Here is a 16,993-nt window from a genome sequence, read left to right on the forward strand (position 1 = left end):
TTACAGATCTTTTTACATTTTCATGATTGTGAATACAGCTATCGATAAGCAGCAGAGAGAATGAGGGTTTTCACAAGGAGTGTCTTCATCGTCCTTTTTCAAGGTAGGAGTTTACGTGACTAGGGAAAGTCAATAAATATTATATGCACAAAGCTAAATCACACAAATTATTATTATACAGTATTTATATAGCGCCAACGGTTTACTCAGAGCTGACATGGCTAACATGGTCTCAATCATACTAACTTGGTTTCACTGATCCAAGAGCTACAACTATTGGTTGCCTCTATGATTACTGGAGGTACCTAAAGACAGAAGACTGTTTACCTAATTTGTCCCAATATCCTCTGGCCAAGCCATTTCTAGATTCAGGGCTTTTTTCTCAGAGAATAGGTGCAGGAAATCCCCCCTTTTGAGTCACCTCTTGTCTTCGCCCCCTACCCACCTCTGAGTGCTGTTCCTTGCTACAGCCCTCTATCCACCTCTGAGCGCCGTTCCTTTGTTCAACCCCCTACCCACCTCTGAGCACTCTTCTTTGCTTCAACCCCAATCCAACTCTGAGCACCGTTCCTTGTTTCAGCCCCCTATCCACCTCTGAGCACTATTCCTTGGTTCTACCCCCTACCCACCCCTGAGCGTCGTTCCCTGGTTCAACCCCCTACCCACCTCTGAGCGTCGTTCCCTGGTTCAACCCCTATCCACCTCTGAGCACCGTTCCTTGGTTCAACCCCTATCCACCTCTGAGCACTGTTCCTTGGTTCAACCCCCTTATCCACCTCTGAGCACTGTTCCTTGGTTCAACCCCCTACCCACCTCTGAGCACCATTCCTTGATTCAACCCTCAACCCACCTCTGAGCACCGTTCCTTGGTTCAACCTCCTACCCACCTCTGAGCGCCGTTCCATGGTGCAACCCCCTACCCACCTCTGAGCACCGTTCCTTGGTTCAATGCACTACCCACCTCTGAGCACCATTCCTTGGTTCACCCACCTACTCACCTCAGAGCACCATTCCTTGATTCAACCCTCAACCCACCTCTGAGCGCCGTTCCTTGCTTCAACCCCTATCCACCTCTGAGCACCGTTCCTTGGTTCAACCCCCTACCCACCTCTGAGCACCGTTCCATGGTGCAACCCCCTACCTACCTCTGAGCACCGTTCCTTGGTTCAACCCCTTACCCACCTCTGAGCCCCGTTCCTTGGTTCAACCCCCTACCTACCTCCAAGTACTGCCTCTTTTATAGAATACAGAACCAAGTATCATTTTGTGGTGCTAAGTAATTTGTATGGAATTTGATGATGATAGCAAGAAAAACAGTAAAATAGATCCCCTGTAGCCAATGACAATATATCTCTACAGCAACACCAGGCCCCCCCCCTCTGCAAAAATAGATCTTCTCCAGCAACAAAAGATCATCAGCCAGCACCTATAGACTCTCCAGCACACCCCAGCACCCCTTCGCATTACATACATTCAGTGTAGGAGGTGCCGAAAATGCATTCCCCTATGTTCCCACTGAAAGAGGCCTTCCTAGATTATAGAGAGGGCATCATGGGGAGACAATAAGGCTGATTCACCAAAGTACAGAATCTTTACTTAAACTTTGTGAATATTCAATTATCTGATCATGTGAAAAGCAAGTTAAAATCAAATAAACTGGGCCCCGTACAGGAGGACTGGTGGTACCCCCTTATCCACAGCCCTGCCAACAATGGAGCACTATTCCTCCCACTGGCACCAACTATTTCTCCCCCTAATACTAAGTTTTGGGCATTGTTTACTCCCACTGGGAACAGCCCGCCCCCCTAAAATCTGAAGGACAGTAAACTGGCCCTTTCTTTGGAATGTTTGGAGACCCCTGGTCTACGCCAAACTTATAAATGTATTTATTTCAGGTACCTATTTAGCTCTGTCAATGTACGCATCGCTTCACACATATATTGTACATTCACGTCAGGGAGATTCGAGGAGTATACAATCTGATGTCCCTAACTCATATTCATACACCAATTTCGACAGGAGCCAATTAACCTACCAACCTGTTTTTGGAGTGTGGGAAGAAACTGGAATATCCGGAGGAAACCCGCACAGGCAGAACATACAAACTCCAGGCAGGTGGTGCTGTGGTTGGGATTTCCAACCAGCGACCCTAATGCTGTTAAGAGGAAGTGCTGTGCCACAGTCATGTCAGTATAGTATAGGGCAGCAATGGGCAAACTACAGCCCGCGGGCAGTATACGGCCCGGCGGACCTTTTAATCCGGCCCGCGGAGCTAGGCTCCCGCTAGGCTCCTCTCACAGTCCGCCCTGAAGACCGGTTTAGCATGAAAATCTGTCTCCTATGAGGATCTGTCCCCCTCGACGTATCTGCGCATGTGCCAGAGATCGCCGATCGGCTGCTAATGCCTGAAACTGGCACATGCGCAGATACGTCGAGGGGGACAGATCCTCATAGGAGACAGATTTTCATGCTACACCGGAACGGCGCGGGAGCACGGCGAGAGGAACGCGCGGAGCAAAGGTAAGTGGATTGACACAGGGGGGACTTGGGGACTTAATATGGGGGATGAATTAATATGGGGGGGATGAATTACTATGGGGGATGAATTACTATAGGGGGGATGAATTACACTATGGGGGATGAATTACTATGGGGGATGAATTACTATGGGGGATGAATTACTATATGGGGGATGAATTACTATGGGGGATGAATTACTATGGGGGATGAATTACTATATGGGGGATGAATTACTATATGGGGGATGAATTACTATGGGGGGATGAATTACTATGGGGGGGATGAATTACTATATGGGGGATGAATTACTATGGGGGATGAATTACTATATGGGGGATGAATTACTATATGGGGGATGAATTACTATGGGGGATGAATTACTATGGGGGATGAATTACTATGGGGGATGAATTACTATGGGGGATGAATTACTATAGGGGGGATGAATTACTATATGGGGGATGAATTACTATGGGGGATGAATTACTATGGGGGATGAATTACTATATGGGGGATGAATTACTATGGGGGATGAATTACTATATGGGGGATGAATTACTATGGGGGATGAATTACTATGGGGGATGAATTACTATATGGGGGATGAATTACTATGGGGGATGAATTACTATAGGGGGGATGAATTACTATAGGGGGGATGAATTACTATATGGGGGATGAATTACTATATGGGGATGAATTACTATGGGGGATGAATTACTATATGGGGGATGAATTACTATATGGGGGATGAATTACTATGGGGGATGAATTACTATATGGGGGATGAATTACTATGGGGGATGAATTACTATGCTTACTATGGGGGAATATTACTATACTTACTATGGATGACACATACACATCATTCATCTACTCTTGGTCCGGCACCCGGGTCCAATATATGAACCCATTGCGGCCCTCAAGTCAAAAAGTTTGCCCACCCCTGGAATAGGGTCTTCACCAAACTGTTACCACAAGGTTGAAGGCACACAATTGTGTAAAATACCATTTGCATGCTGTAGTATGGGAAACACCCAAGACTCAATCATTCGGAGAGGTGTTTAGTCACATAGTGTATGATTTTCGGCAGACTGGATGAATCTATCTGCATTTATTCAAGTAAATTTGAAAATTTGCAATCTACTAACTTGCTTGCCCTTCAAACCTCATCTTAAACCTTCAAACCTCATCTTAAACCTTCAAACTTCATCTTCAAACCTTCAAACCTCATCTCAAACCTTCAAACCTCATCTCAAACCTTCAAACCTCATCTTCAGACCTTCAAACCTCATCTCAAACCTTCAAACCTCATCTTCAAACCTTCACACCTCATCTCAAACCTTCAAACCTTATCTTCAAACCTCATCTCAAACCTTCAAACCTCATCTCAAACCTTCAAACCTCATCTCAAACCTTCAAACCTCATCTTCAAACCTTCAAACCTCATCTCAAACCTTCAAACCTTATCTTCAAACCTTCAAACCTCATCTTCAAACCTCAAAGTTCATCTTCAAACCTTCAAACCTCATCTTCAAACCTCAAAGCTCATCTTCAAACCTTCAAACCTCATCTCAAACCTTCAAACCTCATCTCAAACCTTAACACTTCATCTCAAACCTTCAAACCTCATCTTCAAACCTTCAAACCTCATCTCAAACCTTCAAACCTTATCTTCAAACCTTCAAATCTCATCTCAAACCTTCAAACCTCATCTCAAACCTTCAAACCTCATCTCAAACCTTCAAACCTCATCTTCAAACTTTCAAACCTCATCTCAAACCTTCAAACCTCATCTCAAACCTTCAAACCTCATCTTCAAACCTTCAAACCTCCTCTTCAAACCTCAAAGCTCATCTTCAAACCTTCAAACCTCATCTTCAAACCTTCAAACCTCATCTCAAACCTTCAAACCTCATCTCAAACCTTAACACTTCATCTCAAACCTTCAAACCTCATCTTCAAACCTCAAAGCTCATCACATCTACGTGATACTGAAAATCATTCTCCACTTCATCATGCTATGTACATTTACTCCGATAGCTATTAATGGATACATGTATGTATTGATTGTATTTTCCAGGCTCTCTATCAATACTTTTTGGCAAGGATTGGAAATTTCCTATCAAAATGAATGCTTTGATAGGCTCCTGCGTGGAGATCCCCTGCACATACACGCCGCCCAAGGATATGGAAGCTGCCAGTGTTGCTTGGTATCGCCTTGATTTGTACAACTATGTACATATTTTTGACAGCAGAACAAACTCATTGATAGAAAAGGAATATCAGAACCGAACTTCGCTGGTACCTGGAAAAAACAGCTGTACGCTAAGGATAGACCCGGTGAGAACAGAAGATAGGAAGAGTTACTATCCAGGACTAGCAGGGAGACTACATAATAATGCATTTTCACAAGGCTTCCGAATTGTTTGGTTGAGTGTTACAGGTAAACTTTTTTTTATTTTTTAATTTTAAAAAATTTATTTCTGAAAGTATAAAGAATAGGATTGCATGTAGGAAGCTTCAGCATCTTTGTTGTTTCCTTGTTAGAAAGATTTATGTTCTTTTTCTGTACTGGTAATAGGTTGTCACCAAAATTGGAAATCGGGGCCTGGTCTCTGTAACAGGGACTTCAAGTGATACTTAAAGCGGAGTTCCACTCACCCTTTCAAAAAATAAAAGTCGGCAGCTACGAAAACTGTAGCTGCTGACTTTTAAAAAACAGCCACTTACCTGTCCCTCGGTCCCGTGGTGTGTCCCCCGCAGCCCATTTCATGAGCTGTCCTACATTCCAGGAGGCCGGTATCATCAGTGTGGGCACCTCGCTGTGCAGCTAGGACAACTCAGAAAATGCATTACATTAAAATACTTTAGACTTTAGAATGATTTTAACCACTTCCCGTCCGGCCCATGTATATAAACGGCCGGAAATGAGCAGTGCAGGGGCAGGTGGCCATTTATTAACGGCCCCCCCCCCCCCCTGCTTGTGCGCGCTCCCTGGAAGCTTGCAGCACCGCGATCCGGTGCTCGCTGTGTCACACAGTGGTACACCGATCGATCGTTGTACAGGATCTCTGTGTGAGGTCCCTATCATGTGACCACTGATTGGCCAATCAGTGATCACATGAAGAGTAGTAGGCAAGATGTCACTTCAGCCAGAGAGAAGGAGAAATTATTGCTTTTACAGCCTTTATGGGTGTAAAAGCGATCGGTGTAAAAGAAAAAAAAAAAATCTTTATCACCCTCCACAAGTAGTACAGTATCACTATGGTGACACTGTACTGCTAGGGTGACAGTATACTAAAAAAAACCTAAATAATATAAAAAAAAATAAAATAAAAATGTAAAAACATGTTTTTAAAAATTATAATTTTTGGTTATAAACTAATTTGGGTTTTTTTTTTTTACTAAAAAGATAACTGAATACATTTTGGCCAAGATTTATGAAGGAAGATTATTTATTTGCAAAGCTTTATAAGAAAAACACTTTTTTTCAAAACTTTTGGACTTTTTCATTTATATAGCAAAAAAAAAAATAACCAGTGGTGAATAAATACCACCAAAATAAAGCTTTATCTGTCTGAAAAAATGCTAAAAAATTCATAGGGGTACAGTGTTGCATGACTGCGCAATTGTAATTCAAAGTGTGATAGCGCTGAAAGCTGAAAATTGGCCTGGACTGGAAGAGGGTGAAAGTGTCCGGACATGAAGTGGTTAAAGCTGAATTTTAGTTTTTTGGGTTTTTTTCTTTGGGGGGGGGGGGGGTGGATACAGCAGCTACCATATACATTACATGTAATGGTGTGTAGCCACCACATCTTGCTTGGCTTGCACGGGCTTCTGTATCTTGGAAATTCTTCCCTTCAAAGCGTCCTTCATTGCTGCATGATATTTGCCTGAATGGCTATCTTCCGGTGCTGTGAGAGTTAACAGTTGTCGCTGCCAGGGGCGGACTGACAACTCATGGGGCCCCCGGGCAATAGGGGATCATGGGGCCCCTGTGTCCTTGCCCAAACTCAAAAAAGCCTATGAAAAAGGTACCAGGGGCATCTCATGGGGCCCCCTACTGACCCTGGGCCCTCAGGCAGTGCCCGAGTTTCCAAATGGTCAGTCCGCCCCTAGTCGCTGCTAATATAAAGTGTTCCAGCACTCGCTCCCCTTCTGTCCTCTGACATTCAGAGACCTCATATTTGTTTGGGGACCATAAAGGGGGCCCTTCCCCAGGCATGTGATGAATGGAAGAGGAGCAGGAGAAAGACAGGATCTCCACTGCCCGTTCACAGAATGCATTGCATTGTGGGAAAATAGTAATGAAAGCTACATTATATTGCCAAAAGTATTGGGCCGGCCCTCCAAATCATGTGATTCAGGTGTTCCAATCCCCTCCATGGACACAGGTGTATACAATCAAGCCCCTAGGCATGCAGACGGCTTCTACAAACATTGGTGAAAGAATGGGTCGCTCTCAGGAGCTCATTGACTAAAAGCGTGGTCCCGTGATAGGTGGCCACCTGGGCAATGAGTCCATCCGTGACATTTCCTGGCTACTAAATATTCCACGCTCAACTGTTAGTGGGATTATAACAAAGTGGAAGCAACTGGGAACAACAGCAACTCAGCCACCAAGTGGTAGGCCACGTCACATGACAGGGCGGGGTCAGCGCATGCTGAAGCGCACAGTGTGCAGAAGTCACCAACTGCCTGCAGAGTCAATAGCTAAAGACCTCCAAACTTGGTGTGGCCTTCAGATGAGCACAACAACAGTGAGTAGAGAGCTTCATGGAATGGGTTTCCATGGCCGAGCAGCTGCATCCAAGCCTTACATCACCAAGTGCAATGCAAAGCGTCGGATGCTGTGGTGTAAAGCACGCTGCCACTGGACTCTAAAGCATGGAGACGTGTTCTCTGGAGCGTCCAATCACGCTTCACTGCCTGGCAATACAATGGACGTGTCTGGGTTTGGTGGTTGCCAGGAGAACGGTACTTGCCTGACTGCATTGTGCCAAAAATAAAATAAAAACAAAAACCAATTGACACTAGTGGCAGAACTACCAGGGTCGCAAAGGTCGCTCTTGCGACTGGGCCCTGACGGTCCACCACTGAACTCTGAGGAAAGGGCCCCCATTATTAGGGCCGCTCAGTCCAAAAATCTATTTTTTGTAAGTACATTTTTTAACTAATTGTTAATAAAATAAACCTTTAATTCCACAGATTCTCCAGAACCTTCAACAATTACAGTTCCTGGAAGTATGACTGTAGGAAGCCCTGTCAATGTCACATGCTCCGCAAATCACACATGCGGCTCCAGCCCGCCTAACATAACATGGAACAAACCTGGTCAGATCCGGAGGTGGTCGGAAGATCTCTTAGGAGGATACTGGAGAGAAAAATCAGAACTGGTCTATAATCCTGCCCATGAAGATGATGGAACCAATATTCAATGCTCTGTTACCTATCGTAATGGATACTCTTTACAACAAGAGGAAAAGCTGGACATCAAATGTACGTATTGTGCTGGGTTTTTTTTTTGCCTTCCTCTGGATCAACTGTGGGTGTAGGATTATAACTTTTTTTTTTTCTATGGTTGAACTGGATGGACTGTTGTCTTTTTTCAGCCAGACTAACTATGTACTGGGGCAAAGCATTTACAGATAGTAGAGGCGATCGGGTGGCTTTGTAGCCACTGGAATCACTTCTATTGTAAAACCTAAAACCGGCTCTACAACATGTGAACTAACTAGTTCAGCTTCAAGCTTGCTTACACCCCGATACTTCTGCGCTTTAATACATATCCCTGCAGAAGCAAAAGGGATAAAGTATGCCACGCAACTCAACATATGTGCGCCCAGAAATTATGAATTTGTATTAATGTTTCTGTTCCACTCAACCTCCTCTGACAGTGATGGAAACTTTTTTTTTGGGTAGCTAGTACCTAGTTTTGACAGGTACCCACTCCCATCTCCACTCGGATCACCTTGGCATGCCCCCTCTCTCCAATCCGCAGCCTCTTGGGACACTTCACAGGTCCCAGGAGGCTGCGGGACCATTCACAGGGTGCACCGTGGCTTGCTCATGCGTGGTGGGAAGCCGGCTTACCAAACTTGTCATGGCAGCGCCATCTTGTCCTGAAGACTGGTGAAGAACCAGCTCAGGTGAGGACAGAGCTGGATCCCTGGACAGGTAAGTGTCCTTTTAATAAATGTCAGCAGTTACACTATTTTTTTTTTTTTTAATGACTGAACATCCTCTTTAATTAGCGATTTTTTTTGGCACGTGCATTGTATACAAGGTGACAGTTTAAGACTACTACATGCACATAAACGCATTTATGTGTGCACTCAGCTCCAGGGGCGGACTGACCATTCGGACACTCGGGCACTGTCCGAGGGCCTGGGGTCAGCAGGGGGCCCCATGAGATTCCCCTGGTACCTTTCATAGGCTTTTTTGGGAGTGGATTGAGTGTGGGCCAGGACACAGGGGCCCCATGATCCCCTATTGTCCGGGGGCCCCATGAGTTATCTGTCCGCCCCTGCTCAGCGTATTTTTGGTGTTCCAGATGTTCCGCTTTCACCCATTCATGTCTTTGGGTGGCTATATGCAGCAGCAGGACATCTGGCTACCAAAAATATCTTGCATGGGCAAATGCGCCTATGTGTTCATACCTAAGCGTTTTCCACATCGTTTTGCAGAAATGCACAGCAGTCCATTTAACATGATTTACATCTTCGTACACATCTCCGCGTTTTCACCTGGTGCGTGTTTTGGGAATGGTCAGGGCATTTTTTTAATGCAAAAAGTTGCATTTTTGGTTCTACTGTATAGACTTCAATGGAAATGCTGCCAAAAATCATGTAGTGCATTATCTTTGCGTTTTTGATGTGATTTAATTCTGCCTAGCAACAAGAAAAATAAAATGAAAAAAAAAAAAATGCAAAATGCATAAAAAACGCAGGTGCAAAACGCAACGCAGAAACGGGTCAAACGCAACCTGCATGTGTGTGAACCTTGTCTAAAGCCTCCAGACTCCACCTCCGCAACATCGCCAAAATCCGCACGTTCCTAACCCCAGAAACCACTAAACAGCTCATCCACTCCCTCATTATATCACGACTCGACTACTGAAACTCCCTCCTCACTGGCCTGCCTCGTCGCTGGCTATCTCTGCTTCAGTCCATCCTGAATACGGCTGCCAGACTCATTCACCTTTCCAACCGCTCCGTTTCTGCCACCTCCCTCTGCCAATCCCTCCACTGGCTTCCGATTGCACAACGGATCAAATTCAAAATCCTAACACTGACGTACAAAGCTGTCCACCATACTGCCCCGAACTACATCACTGACCTAATATCCAAGTACCGCCCAACACGCACACTCCGCTCCTCACAAGACCTCCTTCTCTCTAGTTCCCTAGTCTCCTCCTCCCATGCCCGGCTCCAGGACTTCTCCAGGGTGTCACCCATCCTCTGGAACTCCCTGCCCCAACCCATCAGATTATCACCTACTCTCCTCTCCTTTAGGCGCACCTTGAAAACCCATCTCTTCAGGGAAGCCTACCCCACCCCCTGCTAACTTGCCGACCTCCTCCACTCTTCCTACCACTCCATCCCCCACAGCTATCTCCTCCTGTGCCACCATCCCCTCCCTCCTAGATTGTAAGCTCCAAGGAGCAGGGCCCTCAATCCCCTCATGTTTTGCATTGTATTGGTATTGTTCTGTCACATGTTCTGTCCCCCTTTGTAATGTACAGCGCTGAGCGAACTATTGGCGCTTTATAAATACTGTATAATAATAATAATAATAATAATAAAAAAGCCTGAATCTGGTTGTTGATTTGATTCACTTTCTCATCATCTGCAGTTATGTATCTGCTTGTGAGTATGACATGCAGTGTTCACTTCTGTCCATTCACGACTCTATCTCTTCTGTAGATGCCGCTGCTGGAGTTGAGGTTGTCAAATCTCGCACAACAGGGGGCGCCATTGAGCTGAAATGCTCCTTCCTTAGCAGCAGGCCTGCTGTGACTCACTACACTTGGATGAAGGATGGATCAGAATTAAAGGAAAGGAAGCGTACCCTGCGCATTGACAGCCATAGTAATTCTGGGGGTTATACTTGTATCGCACACAATGCAGTTGGGAGTTCTACCTCTGCGGAAGTTCTTGTTACAGGTTAGTGCGCTTTCTGCGTCCTTAAAGATACCCTGCCAGCAACTTGAAAAAAAATGACAGATAAAAGCACAGAAAAATCATGTACTTTATTTGGAAACAAGAAAAAAGGGGAACCTCCCCAAAATAAGGAGGGGGGGATTGTTATTGTGCCATTAGGATAGGACACAACCAGGGGCGGACTGACCCCGAGGGCCCGGGGTCAGTAGGGGGCCCCATGAGATACCCCTGGTACCTTTTTCATAGGCTTTTTTGAGTTTGGGCAAGGACACAGGGGCCCCATGATCCCCTATTGCCCGGGGGCCCCATGAGTTGTCAGTCTGCCCCTGGTCACAACAGAAAGAAAAATTAAAATGAACAATTTTTATTAATCCATAGAAAAATTAAAATTTTTCATAAAATTATTGAACATAAAGAACAATTTTGAATCTCAACAAGTTTCGCCCATTATGGGCTTCATCAGGAGGTAATTTACATCAACACCAATAAAGATATTAAATGAGCTGGAAATCATTCAAATATTTAGAAAAAGATTTAAAAATTTTTTTTGGCGTGAATGTTCCCCTCAAAATCTATACCAGACCTGAAGGGCTTGGTATGGATGGGAGGGGGGACCTCCACATAGTTTTTAAAAACATGTTTTAATTGTCAGGCAATGCCGACAATCAGGATCCCCATCAGAGTGCCCATCAGAGCGCCGCCTTACATCAGGTGTCCCCATCAGGGTGCCCCCTTACATCAGGTGTCCCATCAGAGCCCCATCAGAGTGCCCCCTTACATCAGGTGTCCCCATCAGGGTGCCCCCTTACATCAGGTGTCCCATCAGAGCCCCATCAGAGTACCCCTTACATCAAGTGTCCCCATCAGAGTGCCCCCCTTACATCAGGTGTCCCCATCAGAGTGCCTCCTTACATCAGGTGTCCCCATCAGGTGTAAGGGCTTGGTATGGATGGGAGGGGGGACCCCCACATAGTTTTTAAAAAAATGTTTTAATTGTCAGGCAATTCCGACAATCAGGATCCCCATCAGAGTGCCCATCAGAGTGCCCCCTTACATCAGGTGTCCCCACCAGGGTGCCCCCTTACATCAGATGTCCCATCAGAGCCCCATCAGAGTGCCCCATTACATCAGGTGTCCCCATCAGAGTGCCCCCTTACATCAGGTGTCCCCATCAGAATGCCCCCCTTACATCAGGTGTCCCCATCAGAATGCCCCCCTTACATCAGGTGTCCCCATCAGAGTGCCCCCTTACATCAGGTGCCCCTATCAGAGTGCCTCCTTACATCAGGATCCCCATCAGAGTGCCCCCTTACATCAGGTGTCCCCATCAGAGTGCCCCCTTACATCAGGTGCCCCTATCAGAGTGCCTCCTTACATCAGGATCCCCATCAGAGTGCCCCCTTACATCAGGTGTCCCCATCAGAGTGCCCCCTTACATCAGGATCCCTATCAGAGTGCCCCCTTACATCAGGTGTCCCATCAGACTCCCCATCAGAGTGCCCCCTTACATCAGGGGTCCCATCAGAGTGCCCCCTTACATCAGGATCCCCATCAGAGTGCCCCCATGCATCAGGTGTCCCCATCAGAGTGCTCCTCTTATATGGATTGTACCCATCTGTGTGCCTTACATCAATTATCTGCATCAGACTGGCTCATAGCTAAAATCTGGGTGTGCACAGCCCACTCCAACACCCCCCTATATCCGGCCTGTGACAGTGTTAAATGGATTGTCTCATTCATGTAAGCTGACACATTCTTCTGGTGAGCTTGAGCTTTTGAAAAACAACAAATTTGCTGGCTGGATCACCAGATGAAAATAGAAGAAAGACAGTCTAAAAAAAGAAAACTAATACAGACATCACATCTAGGAACTGCTAAGCTGAAATATAGTAAAAGTTTGCTTTTGGGCTTCATACTCCATATAGATCAGACTGTAATCCGTCCTCTTTTATGTTTGTCTACAGGTTATGAATTGAAAGAACACATCGTGAAAATGATTGTGGTGACCTTGTTGGCAGTATTTGGATTTGTCTGCATAGCTTTACTTGCAGTGACTATATATCTTCATAGAAGGTAGAGGATTTAAAGCTGAACTCCAGCCTTCCTTTTAGTCTTGCACAGCGGTACCGGCTCTTGGACTGAATCGGCTTCCTTTGATTTCACTGCACACTGTGAGCTTCTCACAATGTGCATTAGAAGCTGCAGCCAGTCAGACAGAGCTCCGCCTCTTTTCCGGGAAGAAAGACTTTCATCATCACCCAGCCCTTTCCTCCCCAGCCTGAATGTCGCTGGTCCTCTCCTTTAACCACCTCCCGTCCGGCCGTTGTATATAAACGGCCGGACGGTGACAGTGCAGGGTCGGGTGGCCGTTTATAAATGGCCTCCACGCCCCCTGCTTGTGCGCACTCACTGGGAGCGCACAGCACCGCGATCCGGTGCCCGCTGTGTCCTCCAGACACAGTGGAACGCCGATTGTCATACGGGACCTCTGTGTGAGGTCCCGATCATGTGATCATTGATTGGCCAGTCAGTGATCACATCCAGAGTAGTAAGCAAGATGTCACTTCTGACATCATTGCTTACTACGTGTGAAATCTGTGAATGATCACAGAGATCACATGGTACAGGGTTATTCACAACAGCCTTGTACCATGTGACAAGCTGTGACCAATCACAGCTCACACAGTAGTTCTCAATGGCTGCAAAAATGCAGACGGAGAGAAGGAGAAATGATTGGTTTTACAGTCTTTATGGGTATAAAAGCAATCAGTGTAAAAAAAAAAAATCTTCATCACCCCCCACAAGTAGTACAGTGTCACCATGGTGACACTGTACTGCTAGGGTGACAGTATGTAAAAAAAAAAAACATAAATAATAATATAAAAAAATAAAATGAAAATGTAAAAAAAAGTTTAAAAATTATAATTTTTGATTATAAACTAATTTGGGTTATTTTTTTTCTACTAAAAAGTTAACAAATTGTGGCCAAGATTAATGATGAAATATTATTTATTTGCAAAATTTTATAAGAAAAACACTTTTTTTTCAAACTTTTTGGACATTTTCATTTACATAGCAAAAAAAATAAAAATCCCAGTGATGAATAAATACCACCAAAATAAAGCTTTATCTGTCTCAAAAAAATGGTAAAAAATGAATATGGGTACAGTGTTGCATGACCGCGCAATTGTCATTCAAAGTGTGATAGCGCTGAAAGCTGAAAATTGGCCTGGACAGGAAGGGGGTGAAAGTGTCCGGACTGGAAGGGGGTGAAAGTGTCCGGACTGGAAGGGGGTGAAAGTGTCCGGACTGGAAGGGGGGGAAAGTGTCCGGACTGGAAGGGGGTGAAAGTGTCCAGACTGGAAGGGGGGGAAAGTGTCCGGACTGGAAGGGGGGGAAAGTGTCCGGACTGGAAAGGGGTGAAAGTGTCCGGACTGGAAAGGGGGGAAAGTGTCCGGACTGGAAAGGGGGGAAAGTGTCCGGACTGGAAGGGGGTGAAAGTGTCCGGACTGGAAGGGGGTGAAAGTGTCCGGACTGGAAGGGGGGGAAAGTGTCCGGACTGGAAGGGGGGGAAAGTGTCCGGACTGGAAGGGGGGGAAAGCGTCCGGACTGGAAGGGGGGGAAAGCGTCCGGACTGGAAGGGGGGGAAAGTGTCCGGACTGGAAGGGGGGGAAAGTGTCCGGATTGGAAGGGGGTGAAAGTGTCCGGACTGGAAGGGGGGGAAAGTGTCCGGACTGGAAGGGGGTGAAAGTGTCCGGACAGGAAGGGGGGGAAAGTGTCCAGACTGGAAGGGGGTGAAAGTGTCCGGACTGGAAGGGGGGGAAAGTGTCCGGACTGGAAGGGGGGGAAAGTGTCCGGACTGGAAGGGGGGGAAAGTGTCTGGACTGGAAGGGGGGGAAAGTGTCCGGACTGGAAGGGGGGGAAAGTGTCCGGACTGGAAGGGGGGAAAGTGTCCGGACTGGAAGGGGGGGAAAGTGTCCAGACTTAAAGAGGTTAATTCATTGAATTTGAGTTCTTCCAATCAGTGAAGCTCAACATCACAAGTGAGCATTACCCAGGGATGAAAATGCAGGTTTCATAGGAACACCCACTCCAGACTGACACCCACCCATCAATCCATTTTGACATTTGCATAACTCCTCCCAAGAGCCAGCCCACTGCTTGCATCAGGACTGAGGGCTCTTGAGGGCAGTACTGAGGCAGGGGGCTGGGGTGTATTTACTTTGCATTGGGGTGGAGGAGAGACTGCTGGAGTTCCACTTTAACAGACCCCCTTTAACAGAAAGGGGAGTATTTGAAAGATAATCGTTGTTAGGATTTTCATGCCATTTATTTTTATTTTAAATTTTTTGCAGACCAAAACTACATCGGAAATCACCAAGTCATCAGGTATGGAATTTTTTTAATCAGGATACACAGAAACATGATCATAGGGAGATTTTCTTTTTCTACCATTAAACACTCTGTACACTGTATCCTTTGTAAATAAAGTACTTTTATCAGGAGAACGAGTTGCTGGCTCATCGCCTTATACTTGTATGCTGCTTAGAGTGGCAGGAAGACACTGTGAGCTTTGGAACACCATTGGTCTACCTCCAGGGGAGATCAACCTACACTGTGAGCTTTGGAACACCGTTGGTCTACCTCCCGGGGAGATCAACCTACACTGTGAGCTTTGGAAAAACTTTAGTCTACCTCCAGGGGAGATCAATCTACACTGTGAGCTTTGGAACACCGTTGGTCTACCTCCAGGGGAGATCGACCTACACTGTGAGCTTTAGAACACCGTTTGTCTACCTCCAGGGGAGATCGACCTACACTGTGAGCTTTAGAACACCGTTGGTCTACATCCAGGGGAGATCGACCTACACTGTGAGCTTTGGAACACCATTGGTCTACCTCCAGGGGAGATCAAGCTACACCGTGAGCTTTGGAACACCTTTGGTCTACCTCCAGGGCAGATCAAGCTACACCGTGAGCTTTAGAACACCATTGGTCTACCTCCAGGGGAGATCAATCTACACTGTGAGCTTTGGAACACCATTGGTCTACCTCCGGGGGAGATCAACCTACACTGTGAGCTTTGGAACACCATTGGTCTACCTCCAAGGGAGATCAACCTACACTGTGAGCTTTAGAACACCGTTGGTCTACCTCAGGGGGAGATCAACCTACATTGTGAGCTTTGGAATGCCGTTGGTCTACCTCCAGGGGAGATCAATCTACACTGTGAGCTTTGGAACACCATTGGTCTACCTCCTCGTTCCAGTGCATTTTTTATGCATTCTAGTTCATTTTTCCCTCTCTCTGTTTCTTCAATTTAAATAGAGACGTTCTCAAGTGCGTTCCGGTGCGTTTTTGCTGTGTTTTACTGCGTTCCAGTACAGAACTGTACAGAAAAAATGCAGCATGTTCTATTTTTTTTTTCTGCAAACGCACTGGAACTGGACGCACTGATGTGAACTATGACATTTACAACCATATCACCTACTTTCTGTGGATTTAGGATGCAGAAAAAAACGCGACGCATGTTGTGTGAACCGGCGCTCAACAGCACCGTGGTAGTTCATTAAGTCTTCCTGCCTGGCTGTATCTTGCTTGCCCGTACGTGATGTATGGGCATACAGATAAACTGACAGGTCTGCAGGAGACCTGCATGGCACCAGCAACCTGCCTATCACTGGTGCAATGCTTTCCAGGCTCAAAAAAAAAAAATTGTAAACGCACATTTTTTTTTAATCTGCAAAATATGGGCATTTATTTATTTATTTAAAAAAGTGAACTTGTCCTCAGAACCTATTTTGGGAACATTTCCTTCATTTCTTTCTCTCTTATTTTCCCAGAATCCACAGCTCCCGGTCGATACATACGCCGGTCTTATGAAAGCAGATGTTTCAAATGACTATGACACGCTAATGGTAATAACTGGGCTTCCTAAAAGTAATCCGTTTCTGAAGGAGTCTGGTAGACTGACTCAGTCCCTGGTTTTAGTGATGGGCCGAACACTCTCCCCTGTTTGGTTCACGGTCGAACATCTGCACCTACAGAATGTTCGACCCAGTGGCAGACTGACAACTCATGAGGCCCCCGGGCAATAGGGGATCATGGGGCCCCTGTGTCCTCGCCCAAACTCAAAAAGGCCTATGAAAGGTACCAGGGGCATCTCATGGGGCCCCCTACTGATCCCAGGCCCTCAGGCAGTGCCCAAGTGCTCAAATGGTCAGTCCACCCCTGGTTTGACCACGAACTTTGAACACAAACAATCTACTGAGCTGTATCTTACCGCATCTATTTATTTATTTCAGGTC

General features: G+C 46.0%; 1 protein-coding gene across 1 annotated transcript; it reads left to right on the forward strand.

The window, feature by feature from the left end:
- Positions 1-11: 11 nt before the first annotated feature.
- LOC149432751 (B-cell receptor CD22-like) lies at positions 12-15,670 on the forward strand. Its single transcript, XM_089665036.1, has 7 exons — positions 12-103; positions 4,604-4,966; positions 7,732-8,022; positions 10,449-10,688; positions 12,650-12,758; positions 15,235-15,455; positions 15,540-15,670. Exons 1-7 carry the CDS (start codon positions 61-63, stop codon positions 15,668-15,670), a joined length of 1,398 nt encoding a protein of 465 aa, XP_089521162.1. The 5' UTR covers positions 12-60.
- Positions 15,671-16,993: the final 1,323 nt, after the last annotated feature.

Source organism: Staurois parvus, unplaced genomic scaffold (assembly GCF_062004578.1).
Source record: "Staurois parvus isolate SC_StPar_1 unplaced genomic scaffold, SC_StPar_1.0 ptg002113l, whole genome shotgun sequence".
Lineage (NCBI taxonomy): Eukaryota > Metazoa > Chordata > Amphibia > Anura > Ranidae > Staurois > Staurois parvus.

Bases quoted from the DNA above. Each gene is read 5' to 3' on its own strand.
- LOC149432751 (XM_089665036.1), top strand. From the start codon at position 61: ATGAGGGTTTTCACAAGGAGTGTCTTCATCGTCCTTTTTCAAG. The intron at 8,023-10,448 runs GTACGTATTGTG...TCTCTTCTGTAG, and splicing joins GGAAAAGCTGGACATCAAAT to ATGCCGCTGCTGGAGTTGAG. The intron at 10,689-12,649 runs GTTAGTGCGCTT...GTTTGTCTACAG, and splicing joins TGCGGAAGTTCTTGTTACAG to GTTATGAATTGAAAGAACAC.